This window comes from Platalea leucorodia (assembly GCF_965183815.1).
Source record: "Platalea leucorodia genome assembly, chromosome: 6".
Taxonomy (NCBI): Eukaryota; Metazoa; Chordata; class Aves; order Pelecaniformes; family Threskiornithidae; genus Platalea; species Platalea leucorodia.
The window spans coordinates 6,023,731-6,041,784 of record NC_138828.1 but is presented as its reverse complement, the minus strand read 5'-3'; the positions used below and the strand labels follow the sequence as shown (position 1 = coordinate 6,041,784).

Genomic DNA, 18,054 nt, shown 5'->3' with positions numbered 1-18,054 from the left:
ACCTTGGTAGCAGCTGTGTGTATATTTTACGTTACTGTTAGGATACATACAAAAAAACATGTGGTCCTTAGTAACAGACATCATCAAGACCATGTGAGTCTTAATTATTTAAGACTGAAGACATTGCCAGTGATGATTTGGCAGTGGCTCATGGGGAAACTCAAAGATTCTTTTAATTTGGATGGGTTTTGTTTGCTTTATTGTAGACTTTAAGTGAGACTGGAGTGGTGACATGGGAGAGGACAGGTGCTTCCATTATGATAAGACAAATGCAGCCTCCCCTTTTATTCCTTCTGATTTTTTTAACTAATCCTTCTACTGCCCTTTGAGGTTAATCCCTATTCACTCTGCTGTGGTTACTATCAGTAAACAACTCCAAAGCCTTACTTTCTCTGTCACAGAATTTGGTGAATTTTGTCTGGCAGACTGGGCCATAACTTGATCAGTCTTTTTTAATTACTAGATTGTTTCTTCAAAGGATTTGGAGCTTCCTTGCTGTTTCTTTTCTGAGCTGCAAGAATGTAATTGTGCTGGTTGTTCAGTATGCACTACTACTATAAATAGTTAGTGGATTATAGGTGAAGGTAAGAGCCAGGAATGCCTGTGTTGAAGTCCATTGTTACCATTGTCTCAACAGCCTTGGGCAATTCACGTGTTCTTTCATTGTCATACTTTCTTCCATTTGTAAAATGAGATAATGACATCTGTCCACCCCATGGTTTTGAGGTCAGGAATAATTAGCTAGTATCTATGTGGTAGTCATTAAATAGTGCTGTATGAATACCTCCTATATCATCTTATTTATTTCAAAACTGTAAAGTTTTATGGCATTTGAGTTCCGCTTCTGATGCAGCATATATGTGGGCTAGCTGATAATTACATTGTTTGACATCTGGTGTCCAGACTGATCTCCTTTAACTGTACCATATCTTCTCAATTGAAATAGAGGCCTTGTCAGGGAGAGAGTATAGCATATTAGCTTATATGGTTTGTGTACCATTGCCCTCTATTGGACAGCACTAGACTTAGTTAAAGTGCTTATCTTGTTTTGGGCTTGAAAGTTGGACACTGAAGGGATACACCAAACATTTCTTCAGGAATCTGAGTTCTGAAAAAGGCAATTGCTTTGTCAGTAGTCGTGCACTTCAGTATCTTCCCCTTCCTCTGCCATTAACAAAGATTAGATTTCACTGTTAATGAAGATTTGCGGATAACTTTAGATACCACTGTTAATGGATGCTGACTTAGCAATTCAACCAGCTAAATTTTGTGTCAGACTCAGCTGTGTCTTCATCAGCTAAGGAAACAGAAGCATCTAACAGCTACAACCTAGCCCAACCAAACAACACAGCTCAAGTTTTGGAAAAACTTGAGAGACAAGAAACAAGATAATATTCTATAAGTAAGTTTGAAGTGTTTAGTGACAAATTGACTGTCCTTCAGCAGAAAATAAATGAAATTCACCAGCCAGTTTGCTTATTGCAGCTAAGTACAGGATTGCATAGCGTCTTCACATTACTGAGTGTCCATAACATGCTAGTCTGCTTAGCTCTTTCATAAAAGAGGATAAAAAATAAATACAGTCTCTTTGATTTTATTTTTTTACTGGCATGATATACCAGTATGACTTGGTCAGGGCATGAAGTCTCCCATGGCAGAAAGACATCATGGAATAGGAAGTCCATTTAGAATACTGCTTAGCACTGTTGCCTACTAATTTGTCTTAGCTCTGTTTCCTTGTACTCCCCCAGCTGTCTTTCTGTCTGTGCCAGACATTGGGTGACAGGGACCAGAGTCAGGTGTTCCAGAGAGTGCACCAGGCCCTAAAATGCAGAGGGGAAATAGAAGCACGGAAATCTACCACGTCCTACAGTCTGATATGAAAGTATCTTTCTGCTTCTCTGTTAACACATGATATCCTGGGGATTTTTTTCCCTCTCGCTCTCTGCCTGTCTCACATCTTCTGTGGAGTGAGAGCATTCTGGGTATATGTAGGTGAGTGTTCATTATAATGCACTGCCTGTTTGGCTTAACTATGCTTTTTCAGGAGATACATATGCTTTGTCAAAAAATATAATGCATCTTATACACACTATAGTGTCTGAAAGGGAGATCTTGAATAATGGCAAAAATTTAAACCAGGGAAAAGTAATAAATATCAAAGTAAGACACAAACAAATTAATATCTGGGAAAAAAGTTACAATGTGCCTTGGAAATGCCCTTAATCCTCACTGTAGTTGTGAACTTAGTCCTAAAGCACTTTCACGTTCTCTGCCCTCTGGTACACAGTTTATGGCAGAGCGTTCAAAGGAGTAGAAACTATTATAAATGTCACCAGGAAAAATAAAGTTACTGTTGCTGCTTTCTGAATGTTATGCATCCAAACATCTAGCAGCTGCCATCCAAACCTGTATTTATACTGCTATTCATTTGAGGTTAAATACAGAGGAGTCACATCTAAGTCCAGTAATACAGATCCAGAACACAGGGACCTGTATCTAATTCTGCCAGGAATTAGCAGCTAGACACAGGAAGAGATGACTAATGATCTGTTCCTTTGAGAAACCTTCATGTTGATTTTGAAAAAATATCTACCTAAAGTTCAAGATCTTTGTGGCTACCAAAATAACAACAATCATCTCCTCACTATCCTTGGATAGATTCTCTGGTTTGTTGATGATATCACAAATACAGAGCTATCCAATCTGACCTCTGTAAACCTAGGTGAGTTTGGAGTGGCACAAGTATGTGTCTGGGGTCCTGGGACTTCATTTCTCATACCTGATCAAGTCTGGCTAGATGAGGAGTAAATTCAGGTGCAGCACTGTATTAGCATGATTATATAGCTTCTGAGACTGAGCTGGCATCGCACGCCCAGGCAGCATGGTTTCAGGGCTATTAAGTCCTATCAGAGTTCATTGTACCAGGATATACTATAACACAAAAACACCTCCGGTCCAGAAACAGGGGCATGTATTCTGTTTCTTTGTTTGCTGAGTTGCCTTTTTATTTTACTATGTAGCTTAATGAAGAGTTGCTTGTAACTGAAGTGTGTACTTATCCTAATGTGACCAAAATTAAAATTTTGCTTCCCCAATCGCTTCAGTCTTTTAAAAAAATTTACATGCCGAAGGTTTTGCAATACTTGTACTGAAGAGATACCTGTATATGTAGGAAGAGAGAGAGGGAGATGTATAATCACCTGTCTTCCAGCACTCTCCACACTGTCGAAAACTCTTTGATCCTAATCTGTCCAAATATCCTGTAGACTTAGCATCCAGTCCACCTACTTTAGGCATTTATTTGGGGACGGAGTTAATTTCTTTTTAAGAATGCCTCTCCACATTGATTACACAGGGGGCCAAGACAGTAACTTGAGCCCAACTGAGATATCTATCCCTACTTCTGCACATTGAAAAAAGCAAGTTCCTAGCAGAAGATGATGTTAGAAAATCTGATTAATGCCTCTTATTGTTTTGTTGATCACATTTTTTAAAACTACAGGCTTCAAAATACTACAGAACTGCTGACACCAGTTCAGTGCTTGTGAATTCATGACCAGTTGTTTTGTGGTCCTGCACATTTCTATGTGAGGTGAAATCCTTGTCCTGCTGACATAAGTGGTAAATTAGTAAAGCTCCCATTGACCTAGCTGGGATCAGGATTTTGCTCCATGTAGTCAAAGGATTTTTGTTGCCTTGTTGTTTTGTTCTTCATATTTCTTTGAACTGCATTTTTTTCGCAGGGCATTCTTACTCAGTAGGTAATTTTATCCACGTCTACACTGATCTTTTTATTTTATTTTACTACCACATGGAAAATCTGTTGGAATTTAAACTGCCAGAGGAAGTAAAGAATGGTGGAGAACTCCACAGAAATAGCGGAGAAAATAACTTTGAACTTTCACCTAAGATGTGAAATTATGTGGATCCGTATTTCTTGAAACTAGAAAAGTTATTTATTTGTTTCTCGTCTTTTTAAAAAATGGCATCTGAAACTATTCTTTTGTGCATGCAAGTAGTTCACCACAGCGCTTCAATTTAAGCTCTGTGTTCCAATATACAAGCTATTTTAATAGGCAAGAGATGTGCATTTAACTATAAATATTAACTGTCTTGAACAGACCTGAAAATCAGAGTAGCTGATGAGCACCCGATCAAAAATGCTATGTGCTGTTTATACTTATAAGCTTTTCTGTTAGAAAAAAAATATTAGAAATACCATAGTCAAGCATATGCTGACTTTGTGTTGATACTTGTTTTCCAAAAATTACTGATCTTCTGAGATTAAACTCAAGTGCATCCATTGATAACAGGAAGTGACTGATTAAAACTAAGATAGCTTAGCAAATTGTTAATAATATTGAAAGGTGACAATTGTTTTATAACTGCCATAGTCCCGTGAGGTTGTCCATACTGGGAAAAGATACCAATGCATCTATTATTCTGATTCTGAACACCATAAAGCTTCTTATTTTCCATTTTTGCATTGGGTAAATTCTGCTTGTCTACAGTCTGCTTCAAATTATTGTTTACAACATGCAAAATTATTTTTCCAGCAAGTGTCATATCTTGCCTTAGGTTTCTTTATTTATAGGGAAAAAATAAGTCATGAAGCTCTGTAGTAGACAAAATTATCCTCAGGTTTTGATTTATTTTAAAGATGAAAATAGATCTAGATATTATTAATAGCTAGGGGTTTATCAACACCTTTTCTATATGTGTGTCACTTCTATTGTAACCTTCCAGCTGTATTTGGACTGTACCACAGCACAATATGTTCTCCGAGTTCTCCATTAACGTCCATTAACGAACCATGACCTTTCTTTCTCCAGAAAAAAAAAACCAAACAACTCAGGTGTGCATGCACACAAACACTCCTGAGGTCATTTTGTTTCGAATATAAAATGCTTGAGTCCTTTTTTTAGGATTAAAAATACGTGAACAAACACCAAACATTTCACAGCATATGTGTGCTGTTTCTGACTCAGCAGCAACACAAGACTTTTTTAAAAAATCCAAGAATATATCCAGTGAACAATGTAAAAGCACTAATGTTCTATCTGATGAAAACTGGATACTGGCCTGGAAACATCCGCCTTTCTTTTCTGGACTTAAAATTACTCATTACACCAAATATTCATTCCACCAGACTCACATTCAGTAATTGAGCAGTCTGCCACACTGTAGTAATTTTAAACGCTCTTAAATGTTGATGAATGCACCAGAAAATCTTGGGCGTTTCAAGAAACCCAAAGTACATTCTCTGGAGGGTAAAACATCATATAAAACCCATGACTGTTCACCTCTGTACTGAGATTTTTAATCTGTTGCAAATTACTGAAGTCAAGGGAGTTACGTTAAACTGTGAATCTGGCTTATGCTTTCTTTCTTTGCAATCTATTTAAGAACTCACTGAAGAAGAATGAAAATGTAACCATGAAAAGAAATAATACCGAGTCTCTTATAGCCTTGTAAACCCTTTGTAAAGCAAAGCCATTAAAATGCTATTGTAAAGCTTTATCAGTTCCCCAAGTTTTACCTGCATCAATCATTTTTCTTCTATTGGGGGCAAAATCCTGCTTCCTTTACAAATGCAAAAACTGCTTTGTGATTCATTTCATGTAGACAGTGAAAATTTGATCTGGCTTTTCACAGATAGATTGTACATGCTGTCCTTATTTCCTTAAGAGCTATTCACCCAAATAGCCTGAATAGTGTAAAGACTGGGTACACAATTTATTCTCAATATTTATTTCTTCTTTAAATAGTATGTTTCAATTAAGAATAAACAGCAGAAGAATACAGCAATTCAGCCCTTATGAACAAACCTCCAGGAACTAAACAGAGCTTTAGATGCATGTAAGGTAGACAGGTAGTTACAGTGAGTAGATGTTAGCTGCAGGTTTTTACGGTGGGGATGCAAATGTTCAAATAAAAACTGCTCTGCCCATATTACTTTACCTGGGTAGATTGTGCTTCACTGCATTTCCTTCCTCTGCTTAGTCAGTATGAAAATTAAATTCTACTGAATTTGACAAGTTGCCATTTGACCTGGTGCTGATTAAGCTTCTAGAACCTCATATCAGCACGAGGTCACCGAAAGGCAAAGTCATTGAATCTAAAAATGGTGCAGAAAAAAAGAGATTAGGCTTTACTTGGGTTCAGATTATTTAAACAAACAGACAAGAATTTAGGGAAAACAAAATTGTGTTTCTCATCCTATTGGTCAAATCACTTTATTAAATGATACAATTTACATCTCTGGCATGCACTCTCAAATAAAGTGTCCTTTGCAGTGAACAAAAACTCTTTGGAAGTGAAAAGCCTTTTATAAAGATAATACAGTCTTTTGCTACTAGGCAGAAATGCAATGTGAATAGATATTTGGTTGTGTTAAAGCAAACCAAAATGAAAACAAATTATGAACAAGAGTTGTGAACATCATCATGTAGCATAACTAAAGAAACTAAATTTTCAATTATATTGTGTATTCAGATACTCTGCATATTACCAGAGACACCTCTGAGGGTGAACACAAACCCGACATATTTAAAATACCAAGAGAAGTTTTTCCTCACATTTATTGAGCAGATCTGTGCATTCAAAAACAAATGTAAGAAGTACTTGCATTAATATATTCAGAACTCACGCACAGCAGTCACAACTATTTGACAGAAAGCTGCTTTGCTAGTGGAGGAGTGGGGTGAAGAGTAGGAAGTGAAAAATGCCGTGTGGTTCTTCATAAAGCTCTGTATGCATTAATAGTTCATTTAGTAGTCTGGGCCTGCTGCTTCCATTGAGATCAGTACGTTGTCTCAATCCGGTTTTAGCCTGATTTCCTTTGTAAACAAGGCTATGTGGTCTGTCTGCATGCCTGTGTGTATGTCTGTCTTCCCATTAATAACTTTGAAAATGTTTATTTGTTTCATTTCCATGTGGCAGTGGAATAGATCTCAAAGACAATCCATTGCCCACAGACCTTGTAAAAATAGGCAGCTGGGTACACTTAACCAGTGTTGCTACTGAGGGAAATGCTGCAGTGTGAACTCATTCCTTATTAGGTATGAGAGAACCCATATGGGAAAGACAGCTAGTAAATCCTCAGCAGGTAGCTTATGCTAAACACCCAAGTTAATCTATGATAAGCTATGAAGCCACGTGAAACTCAACATCAGTAATTCTCACGTTCACAGAAGTAATTAATGATTAATTCCTTCTTGTGAATAGAAGAAAATTATAAGGCTACACTTTGTTTTTCTTGGGACATTAACAGAAAGGCAGTGATTCTGTCTGAAACTCTCCGATTCTGCCATTCTTAATGTTTGTTGCATATTTGGGGGCGGGCGGTTAGAGCTCGATCCTAGACTATATTTTTCCGTATTGCTATGTGATCACAGCATTAAATTCTTTTTAATATCACTTTGTATGATAACTTTTTTTGTAACATCAAAATTTAAAAATACTTTTGGCAATTTTTAATTGCATGTGCCCTAAAATTAAGCACACGTTTCCTTCTGGTAGATGTATGACCTTAGAATTCACAACATTAGTTTCAATGAGAATTTCAAAGTTAGGCATCTGATTCTGAGAATTAAAATAATTGTATTGGGTAAAAATATGCCTTACCGCAAACTCATTAATCTGGTTTCCAGTTTAACAATGTAAAGGATACAGTTCGAAACAGAAACCTGAACTTGACTTGGATACAGGGAATCATTTTATAATGGTAATATGGACCACAGTTCAGCAAAATATATAAGCATTATATAATTTTCAGAATGTAGGCCTTCTGTGAAATACACATGCACTAGTATTTATTGAATAGTTAAGGACTTGATGACTACTTTGAATTATAAATTTCACTGACTTTCACTTTGAATTTTAATTAAGTGAAAATTTGACATGTATTTCCAGGGAGAGGCCTGGATCCAAAGACAAATCCTTAGCCTTAAGGCTGATGAGGCTACCACAGACCCGTTGGTTTCAGTGGGAATATTCCCAGTCATGATGAAAGGGGACATTATGGGCCTCTGCAAAGAAAAATGTATTTTTGCCTGTATGGCAGGAAAATTTACTCTGATCATGTGCATGTTAGACTCTGAGGTGCAAAGTTCATTTTCAGGCATAACGTGGCAGCCTTGTTCATGTAATTTTTCTAAATCATCTTTTCTTTGCAAATTCATAATTTGTTTAATAAATTTGTGATCCTAGTTTAAAGATTTACAACTCCCATGTCTTCATTTCCTGCTTGATCAAAAGGATCAGTTGGTTTCAGGGAGACTTCTGTTTGACTAGAGAATTACTGCCAACTTAAACTCATTAAGGGTGTATTTTTAATGTAATTATTTGCTCTTACGGGAAGTTCCAGCTCAACTGAGTCTGGGTTTGATTTTCCTCTTTCCTTTATACCAAGTATATTTTATAATTGCTATAATGGAAAATTCTTTGTAGAAGGGAATATTTTGTAATATGTTCTTTCTTATTGCATATATGTTTTAGTCCTTTCTAATCTAACCACTTTACTCACAGCTCACAACCTTACTGAGACTAAGGATAGTTAACAGTGCTTCTGCAGTGATTTTAGTTGACTGTGCTTGACAGATCCTTGAAGAACGCCCCACAAAATGAGGAGGATGCACAGCACTTTGTAAAACTCGGGGTATTCATTTAATGCTTTAACAACATCTAAACTACCCAATAAGCTTGGAATACATATATTTTTAGCCACATATTTCTATTGTTTAAATAAGCTGTAAATGCAAGATATGTATCACCAGCAAAAATTATTTACCATCTCTTCAGATCCATCAAGATAGTTTAATTGTAACCAACCGTCCAAATATTTGCTACTCTTACTAGACTCATACCGTGTAACACGTGTCGTAAACCCTCTCTCACTTCCCAATTTCTATGGTAACAGGTATTGTTCTTGATAAACAATTTCTCTATGTCTTCCAAACTGAGAATACAAATCAAAAGCTTTCTAAACATTGAGCTATCTAGATACTAAGAATAACTGCCCGGCCAGTCAGATTACCAGACGCTGTAGCAGTAAATGTTTAGCCAGTAGTGCATTTCACAGAGAAATAAAGGCTGTTCAGCCTCTGACGTGTTCGATAGTTTATTACAAAATTAACTTGCAATCCAGTTTAAATACACTCTAAATACTTTCCTCATCCTTCTTATTGTTCAAGTATCATGGTACTGACCTCGATTAATAACACCTTTCCTCCTGTTGTGTTCAGATTATTTGATTAATTACAATTTGTAAAACTCCATTGAAACTGTCTTGAAATCCATCTGAAATGGATGACTGCATAAGACTGCATATATCTACATGTGGTAGGGATTCAGGCACCATGACCACAGATGTATTTCAACTGTTGCCACAGTAAAAATATTCATTGATATACTTTCTTAGCTCATTTAAAAAATGCCATAAAGAAAACATATGGCAAAAAAGCCAGTGCTTCCAAGTATTCCACTTCCATTGGAACTTTCCCAGGTCTGGTTATATCTAGTACCTTGGTACTCAAATGTCAAACATACCCAGAAAACCTACAAGATCCTGTAAAATACTTCTTGCCTTTAAAATGCCCTTATTTCCCTTTTTTTTCCACATTAACTTAACTGCAAGCACTTGTACTGTCTCCATCTACATCCTTTCTAGATTTTTGTATCAAGCACATAGGTTGCCCCACTTTCATCCCACCCCTCAGCCCAAGAAATGTGTATTTTTGCCTTTTGATGAACAGAACAGTCTTAGGTTAGGTGTAAAACTGAGTCTATTCTAGAGGCTGCTAGCCCTGCAGTCATGTGAAAACTGAGCTCCATTCAATTTTGCCTTCTCATTTCTTTAGTTCAGAGGTTGTCAGGCCAGCAAGAAACTTTCCTTCTCCAACTCAAATCTAAGGCTTGTAAAGCTGGAAGAAGGGAAAATATGCCAGGCCCTTCAGCTGCTCATGTTGGACGCCTCCATCCCCTTGGCTGTGGATTGTAGTTTGAATCAGCTGTTGACAAACAATAGTCAGACCTGGAATCCATGGACATTATATCAGGATCTGTTCTGGACCGTTGACTGCAGTAAGCATACCGCAGCTGAGAGCCAGCCTGCGTGGTGGCACTTGGGGCAGACAGGGAGCTTTTGGGCGGTGATACATTACGCGGTTGCTTCCCTCCTAATAAGGCTACACTACCGCTTGGGGCTGGAGGCTCATAAGAAACTTTTTGTTTCCATTCATCTGGCGGCTCAGGAAGTGTTTTCCTGCGAGCAGCTGACACTACATTAGCAGCAATAGACTCCTGCATGTTTTGGGGCCCAAAAGCTTCATCCACTAGGCCAAGAGGGGATCTTGCCGCTGCTTCCCAGGGAGTCAGTCTCTTGCCAGGCCTGTCGGCTGCTGCGTCTGGCTTGCTGAAGTAATCAGGGGCAGGCTGAAATATAAGAGGAGAAGTAGGAGACACGGCTCGAGAAATGTATGAAGAAGGTCTCCCAGGAAGTGATAATGAGCGTCCGCTGCTTCTTTCCTAGGAAAACAAAATGCCAAATATAGTTACAGTTATTAAACAACAAAAAAGGAAACCCCTTTTCTTCACTTCCAAACTGGAACAACAGACCCTGAAAGCACATGACATCCTGGCAATCCCTTTTTATGTCTATGGGTACTTTTTAATACTTTAATTCAGTGGAAAGAGAGGAGGTATTAAAAAGGAGGCAGAGAAAGAAACAGGCACAAAGACAGAGCAGAATGAATTTTTGAGGAAAGTAAATAGACTAAAGACGGGCTTTTACTGAAAAGGTACAATTACGTTAGCAACTGTGCAGCTTTTCCACTACTTAGCTAGTGTGCCTCGTTCTGAAAAGACCATTCTTAATAACGAAAAAGAAAGTCATGTTGTGACAGTTCTGTGTGTGTTTACAAGATTCTTTCTAACATGCAGGTACAGCTTAATTTGAATACAGGCTCTGTCTAGGAGATCTGTCCGAGAACATATCTTTGGCAATCTCCTTTTAAGAAAGGCATTTCTTACTCTAAAATTACTAGACTTATCCTAGTTTTCACTTTTCAGGGCACAAAAATGAATACAAAAAATGAAAGACGTTAATGCAGTCATTCACTTAATACCCTTACGTGACGCTACTTAACCTGGCTTCTTTAAAAGGCAATGCCCGCAAAATTTCAGTACATTCCGACCCATTTATAGGAGCAATCCACTCATATTTGACAAATCCTAATCTTCTTAGTAATGCAGCACTTTGAAACAGAAACTGTGTTCATGAGAAGGCTCTGCTGCAACAGTCACTTGGCAGCGTATGAAACAGGTACAGCCTTTTCCCCAAGCCAGACATGTTCTTTGTGTTACACAGACAAATTATATTGTTCTTACTGCATAGTCTCTGTACCTGTGGTTCCTAAACTCATTGATTTACAGCCATTGATCATATCCTGAGGTTTAAATGCCTTTAATTCTCAAATCTGGTGTGAAATTCCAGGGTCTTTTGCCAGAGGCTTTGCTAGCATTTCATTCAAACAACATTGGCCTGTGTTACTTTTCCTAATTAGCTTCACAAAACTTAAAATACTGTGAGCATGATCTAGCTACCAGTCAATAGGTATCTGATCATACAAGGTATAGCTTCTCTAGCAAAGATGCACACAGAAATGTCACGTTTTATAGGCTTTTCTCTCACAGGATCTTGACACATTCAAGAAACTTAAAAGACCTCTGCTTCATACAGGCTTTTAAGTTATGTTTTAATATCAGCCTTGTATTTGAGAGATGGAAACTAAGAAAGATACTACTGATTTCATTATTTTCAGTCATTTCAGTGGTGGTTAGTCTGAATGTCTTTAAAAAAAGCATAACACAGAAGTTATGTAATGAGAGTTTTGACAAGTTTCACAACTAATACTTTGTAACAGGACTATCCTTTCACCTCTTAGCTATGACCAGCTACTCCATTTGCAGTTCCAGAGGGGAAACTCCCCAACATTATTAATCCTGCCCCCACATACATATGGCAAATTTTGATGAGGTTCTACTTCTATGCAGAAAAAAATGCTTCATTTTGGGCAGCTTAGCTCAGTTAATTTTTAAGCATCCTCACTTAAACCTTGAGATGATCAAACATTAAAATGTGGCTGATCAGGTCATCACATATAGACAGATCCCAAGTGAGTACTCTAAGATGGTAGCGTATAAAAAGCAAGAATTATCCATTTGGAAGATAAGTGAATAAAAGAAAATATAGAACCTTTTTTTCCCACAGATGAAGTTATATACTGTCAAGAATGGATTAAAGTTTCTCCACATCTTCCCCTAATGGGAGGGATTTCTTTTTCTTACTGGAAAATAAGAGTCCAGGTAATAGATCATGCTTGGGTCCGATGAATGGCAGACCCAGACAGGCCAGTCAGAGTACTTCTCCTTCCTCTAAGGAGGAATTGCAATTTCTTTCTTCACTGAATCCACAGAAAAGAGCTTATTCAGCAAGCCTGGTTAGTGCATTTTGTTTAAATTATTGGCAAGAATAATTTTTTTTAAAGTGCAAAATCAAAATAGGTATGCAAAATGAGATACAGTTTCTATTAGAAATTAATCTGATAACCTGAACCATGAAACTAAGAAGGGAGGGATGTACAGAGGGGATGAAAAAGTTGATCAGAGAGGTTCACCTAGTTAGTCCACCTGTGTTAACTGCTCTCAGGAGGGTTCTAGAACATTGTCCGTGCTGAGCAGACAGAAAATTTCCCCTTTATTTAATCGAGATTACAGTTCCAAGCCCTGTGAGTACTTTGTAGGATGCCAGAGAAGCAGAAGGAAATGATAGCTGTTGAAAAAAGTGTTGCATAAAATATCTGACACTTCAAGACAGTTAGATAAAGGTACTTTTCAGTCTGTCACGTTTAGAGAAAAAACTCCAGAGTTCATCAAGTTGCAGAAGTATTTTTTTGGCCTAACCATTGGTGATAAAGCAGGCGCTAATTTTCTTTGACAGAGTTTAATCAGAGAATGATGAGTTATCATCAAGTGTATTTCACCATTTGTCTGAAAAAATGGGCCATTCTACTATGTTATGAAGGCAGAAGTTTAACTTGTAAAAGCAGAAATAGTGTAGACAAAATTAAATGTTCACGTTCTAGCAAGTTCTACATTTTTTTAGTACAGGTGTTAGATCAGATTCAACAGAAAATCAAGATCATTAACAGAAAATAAGAGAGTATTCTATGATGATGGAAACTATTCTACGGATAGCTTCTTCTCATATAAGGAGAAGAAAGGGAGCTGGCAGAAGAGAGCTAAAATGACCTCATAGAAAAAACCTCTCTATGAATCAAACAACACAGTATACAGGAACTAGCGCAGAGTTTTGACAACCAGATTTGGGGATGAGTGTTTTACTGGCTTGAGAATCTCTTATGTCCTTAATTTGGAAGACCTCAATGAACAAGTGTTTGTACTTCAAATCATATCTATCCACAGCACGTCTAATGTCATGTAAATCATAAATTCAGCATGTAAGGGTTGTTGCAGAAAAAGCAGCATCTCAAATACTGATAATCTGGAGAATATTATTATATCTTTTGAATTGGTCCTTAAGAAAAAAAAAATGCAAAATACTTTGGATATGGAAGATTTTAGTCTCATAGGCAAATAAAAATCTTTTCTCCATTTTGGTATGAGATTCTGCTCGGTTTATTAGCTTTTGTGCAGCATGGGTCTGTGTTTGGTTAGAATGTTAGGCCTTGCAGGAAGACATGCAGTCAGCGAACGGGAACATCAGTAGTGCCTTGGGAATGAGCTTGGATATACTAAAATTCCTTGTATTCATATTTTGTTTTATTTTTAACCTTAGTCAGGCTCTCAAGGATAAAATGACTGGTTAAGAATCCAAATAGTTCATAATGTCTTACGAGGTGAAGAATGTTTCATTATGTAAGGATGGTTTTCCTTGGCTCTGAATAGGATTATCCAGAGATCACTCTATTAGATGAAAACAGACTGCCAGATAACCTGCAGCAACTGGACCGATTTACCTAGCCAGTGAGAGATTGTGCCAATTTATCGGGAAATTGTTCAACCCACATCCAAATCACAGCAACGAAGTTCCTGCTGCAAGATCAAACTGTCAAACTATGGTACTGTCAGCTGGATGATTCTCATCTGTAGGCTGTTCTTTAGCATACTGGGTCCTGTTTTGAGATTCCTGGACCAGTCAAATTCTTCTCCTTTCCCACTTGGTAGGTTGTATTTAGATACAGTTCTGATTTGGCTGGTTTTTTTGATGATTTGGCTGTTTCTGATGTTTGTTCTGATGATTTGGCTGTTTTTTAACTTTAAAATTCTAAAATGTGAAATTGCATATCTATTTCCTTTGTATTGGTAAAGTAAGGATTAATCTCTCCTTCCATGAAGGAAGAGCTTAACAGTGTGTGTTTTTAACCAAGAGTTATCTTTTTGGATTGTGAGAGGACAAAATCTGTGAGGGCAAATAGGTCCTGGAAAAAGGCTAGAAGTGCTTTGTCCATTCTGTAAGGGTCTGAAGGAATTTGAGGAAAAAGTTAAGAGAGCGCCCCACTTACTCACTGATTTCCAGTTATAATGTTGTGTCTGGCTGTCTGACTTTTGATGGGGAGAAAGAGTGGACCAATAATTTTTGAAGGAAGAGGCTATTGATAGAAGGAGCTGGCTGAATTCTCTACATTTCCCAAAGAGAAAAAGTCATAACTATGGTGACGGTGGGCAGAAGAGGGTTTGAAGTCTCAGAAGATCCAAGAAGGTGAAAATATATTTGGCTAAAGTAAGCCTTGGTTATTTTGAATTACAGTCTTCCTAAAATAAATAGCAGTTGTCATCATCATCTACATTCCCATAAGCACAGAGAGAATGAAACAAAATTTTATATTAGTTTTATTTTTAATAAATCTAGGAAAATTGAATACCAGTTTTGGCCTGAAGCAGTTCTACTAAGTTTTGTAAAGTGACTGCAGCTTGAAGTGGTTATAACCCTTTGGATTCAGGGGAATATTTTTCTAATTTTCATATCTGTTTCATAGAAAATTATTGAATTTCTTTCATCACCCATGGAAGAAATATAGCGAATGCATCAGTTACATGCAGTATGCCATAATGCCTCAGTGTTTACCTTAAGGAGGAGGAATTTAGTCTCTAAGCCTACTGATTGCTAAGATTGTTATGGTAGTATCTGTTGTAATAAAAGTAATCCAACAGCACCCTGCACAGCAGATTTTTGTACATTGCATAGTGACATACTTCTGCAATAATTCATTGAATTAAAAAATAGAATATTTTTATCTATCCCAACTTTATTCTGAGATTGAATAATTTTTGGTTTCAGAATATATATTACTGCACATTTTTTCACACTCTGTGGTAAATAGGTTTGATGCACTTGTAGAAAAGCATGATTTTGCTAAAATATAAGTGTGTCTCAAATGAGGGAACTGAGAGATGATCAATATTGCCTCGTTTTCATTGCAGTTAATTTTTATTATTGGCAGTGGTGTTCCTAGACTGAAAGTCTAGGTCTGAACATTTCTAAATTCAAAGCAGATCTGTATTTGGTATTCATACACTGATTTCTGTCACTATTTTGGTGTTCAGCCCCTTCAAACTAGCAAACACAAACTTTGGAATTCAGGCAACATTTAGTCACTAGAAGTCATCATTCCTTCACTGGACAGCAGCAGCCAGACGCGGTGATACTTTCTATTCTTTTCCCTTCATATTTAATTCTTGGAGATACATCTTTTGACAAGAACGTACTAAAAAGAATGCACAAAGCCCAGATCATAAGTGAGACAGTGGGAAATATGAAGTGCAAATAGAGAATAATTATTCTACCCTCAGTCTCCCTTAAGCTACAAGAAGATCATAAAAAGAGGGGTAGAGATTTTCCATTCTTCTTCCCAGAAATCGAGGGAGAAAGGAGAGAGAGTGCTATGCTACCAAAATTATTACATTATCATGTATTGTGTTACTGTAATCTTGTTGTAAATCATTCATTATAATACCATACTAGCACTCAAAGTATTATGCTGCAAAACAAACCAGAACCCTGTACAGTGATTAATTTGTTCTTTTCCATTGCCTCGTGTGAATGTTTTCAGAGGGAAAGATCTTTTCTACAGTAGTTATTGAAGGGAAAGTGATTCTGGGATGTCAAGAAGAAGAAAGGCAGTTCAGAGCTGTCCATTGCAATCATAGAATCCTAACGAGAGCTGCTGCCTGCTCGGGTGTCTGTGCAAACAGAATAAACTTTAGCTTTAGGTTAACATTGATTTTAAAAATGCAAGCTATTTATAAACTGGTCAATGAAGCAAACATTTATTGTGCCACAAGCATCTTTGATATTTATAAGCTGTGTATTAATATAAACGAAAATGAATTTAATATTATTTCCAAAAGAAACTATTTCAGTGAATGAATGTAAACACGGTACTTATATAAGGTGCGTGCACCTATAGATCTGTTTAATATAAGTTGAAGGAGTGTGAATGTCTACCTTTGATTCAATAATATCTAAATCAATAGTCCAGCAAAATTGGTTATTGGGAACTTACTGCTATTTCAAATTTCTTGATAGTTATGAAAAGCTGAAAGACAAAAAGAGCGATACTTAGTTTCATAAAATAGTGCAAATTTTAAAGGCAAGAGTCAGAAAGATATTTTTCATTTTACAGACCAAATGGGGATGCAAAATACTTAGTGAAATGATTTCACAATAACTGCTTTTCTGTCTCAGGTGGCACATCTCCTTAATAAGTGAAAACTGTTCATATGTTTACATGCTGAAACTGCCTTTTCACCAGTTAAGGAGACATATATTAAATTTTTGAAGAAAGTCAAGAGTTCTATTTCAAAAGTAGTTTGGACTCTTCAATAGTCCATGTCTCAGTGAAACTCTCTGCAATACAGACTCCCACCTGATTAAGTTACTTCAAAAGAATTGACCTAGGTGCCTAAGTCATTAAGGCGGTTTTATTTTTATCTGTTCACTATAGTCCTGGTCCTTAATCCCATATCAAAGCATGTTCAAATCTGAGTTAACATTAGTGCCTGGCTGATGTTTACACAAAAAGAGGACAAAGGAGGAGGAAGTAGATAAAACAATTGCACAAAAAATGACTCTCTCTTTATAAAAAGCCCAGAGCGATGCATTTCTCATTTTGCTTTCTATGGGCTTGTAATGGCTACTGCAGTTAGAGACCAAACCACTGAGAACATGGTAGGACAAAATAAGTAATACTTGATTTTTATGCCTTTTAATTCTTTCCTTCTTCCTATTTTTTTAAACATAAAACAAGCACTTCAGATTTTTAAACTGAACTGCGTATAGAAGGGAGACATACTGTTAATCTTGTTGTAGCTTTTTTCATCCCAAACCATTTACAATTTAAACATTAGGTAATGAAAAAATAATTTCTCTATGAAATGCTGCCGGCTCGGGAGTAAATGCTAACAGCTATTTTACAATATGGATACCAAAAATCTTGACATAAAATGGAAAAATTATATTTATTTGAAACTCTGGAAATAATTTGTAGCAGGCTAAAATTGGAACGTAGCATTTTGGTTAATGGGGATACTAATGGCTGGAGAGGCAGGGAATCTTACCTGTCTAACAACTAAAGCCTTGTCAGTGGCTGTACTGAGACTAGTGATAGATTAGAATCACATAGTTCGTGTCTGATCCCAACTTCCTCAAAGTTGACTTGTCAGGGCTTGCTTTCAAAAATTTATAGGGAATTTTAGAACTGGAACCTAATTTATTCTGAGTTTAGATTGTTTATAACTGTGGTATTATTTCATGTGAGAATAATCTTGTTTTCATCATTAGTATACAAACTAGTGAAACAGTTATTGTCAACCATCTTACATAAGCTTTGTGACAAATTCTGCTTTTGACAATAAAGTCCTTTTTAGTTGTCAAGTAATGGTAGAAGAGAAAAGTAAGATACTAGAATTAGGCCTTCACTACTGCAAAATGCCTATGTGGAAAAGAAACAAAAGAATGCTGCTAACCTG

At 36.8% G+C, this 18,054-nt stretch overlaps 1 protein-coding gene across 1 annotated transcript in view; it reads right to left on the bottom strand.

The window, feature by feature from the left end:
- Nucleotides 1–9,963: 9,963 nt before the first annotated feature.
- The window catches only part of SYNPO2 (synaptopodin 2), a gene marked incomplete at both ends in the record, with an annotated part of 90,344 nt that continues 82,253 nt past the window's right edge, over nucleotides 9,964–18,054 (bottom strand). The window contains one exon of the mRNA XM_082316380.1: nucleotides 9,964–10,530. Within this exon, the coding sequence (XP_082172506.1) occupies nucleotides 9,964–10,530 (567 nt within the window). The remainder of the gene's footprint in view (nucleotides 10,531–18,054) is intronic.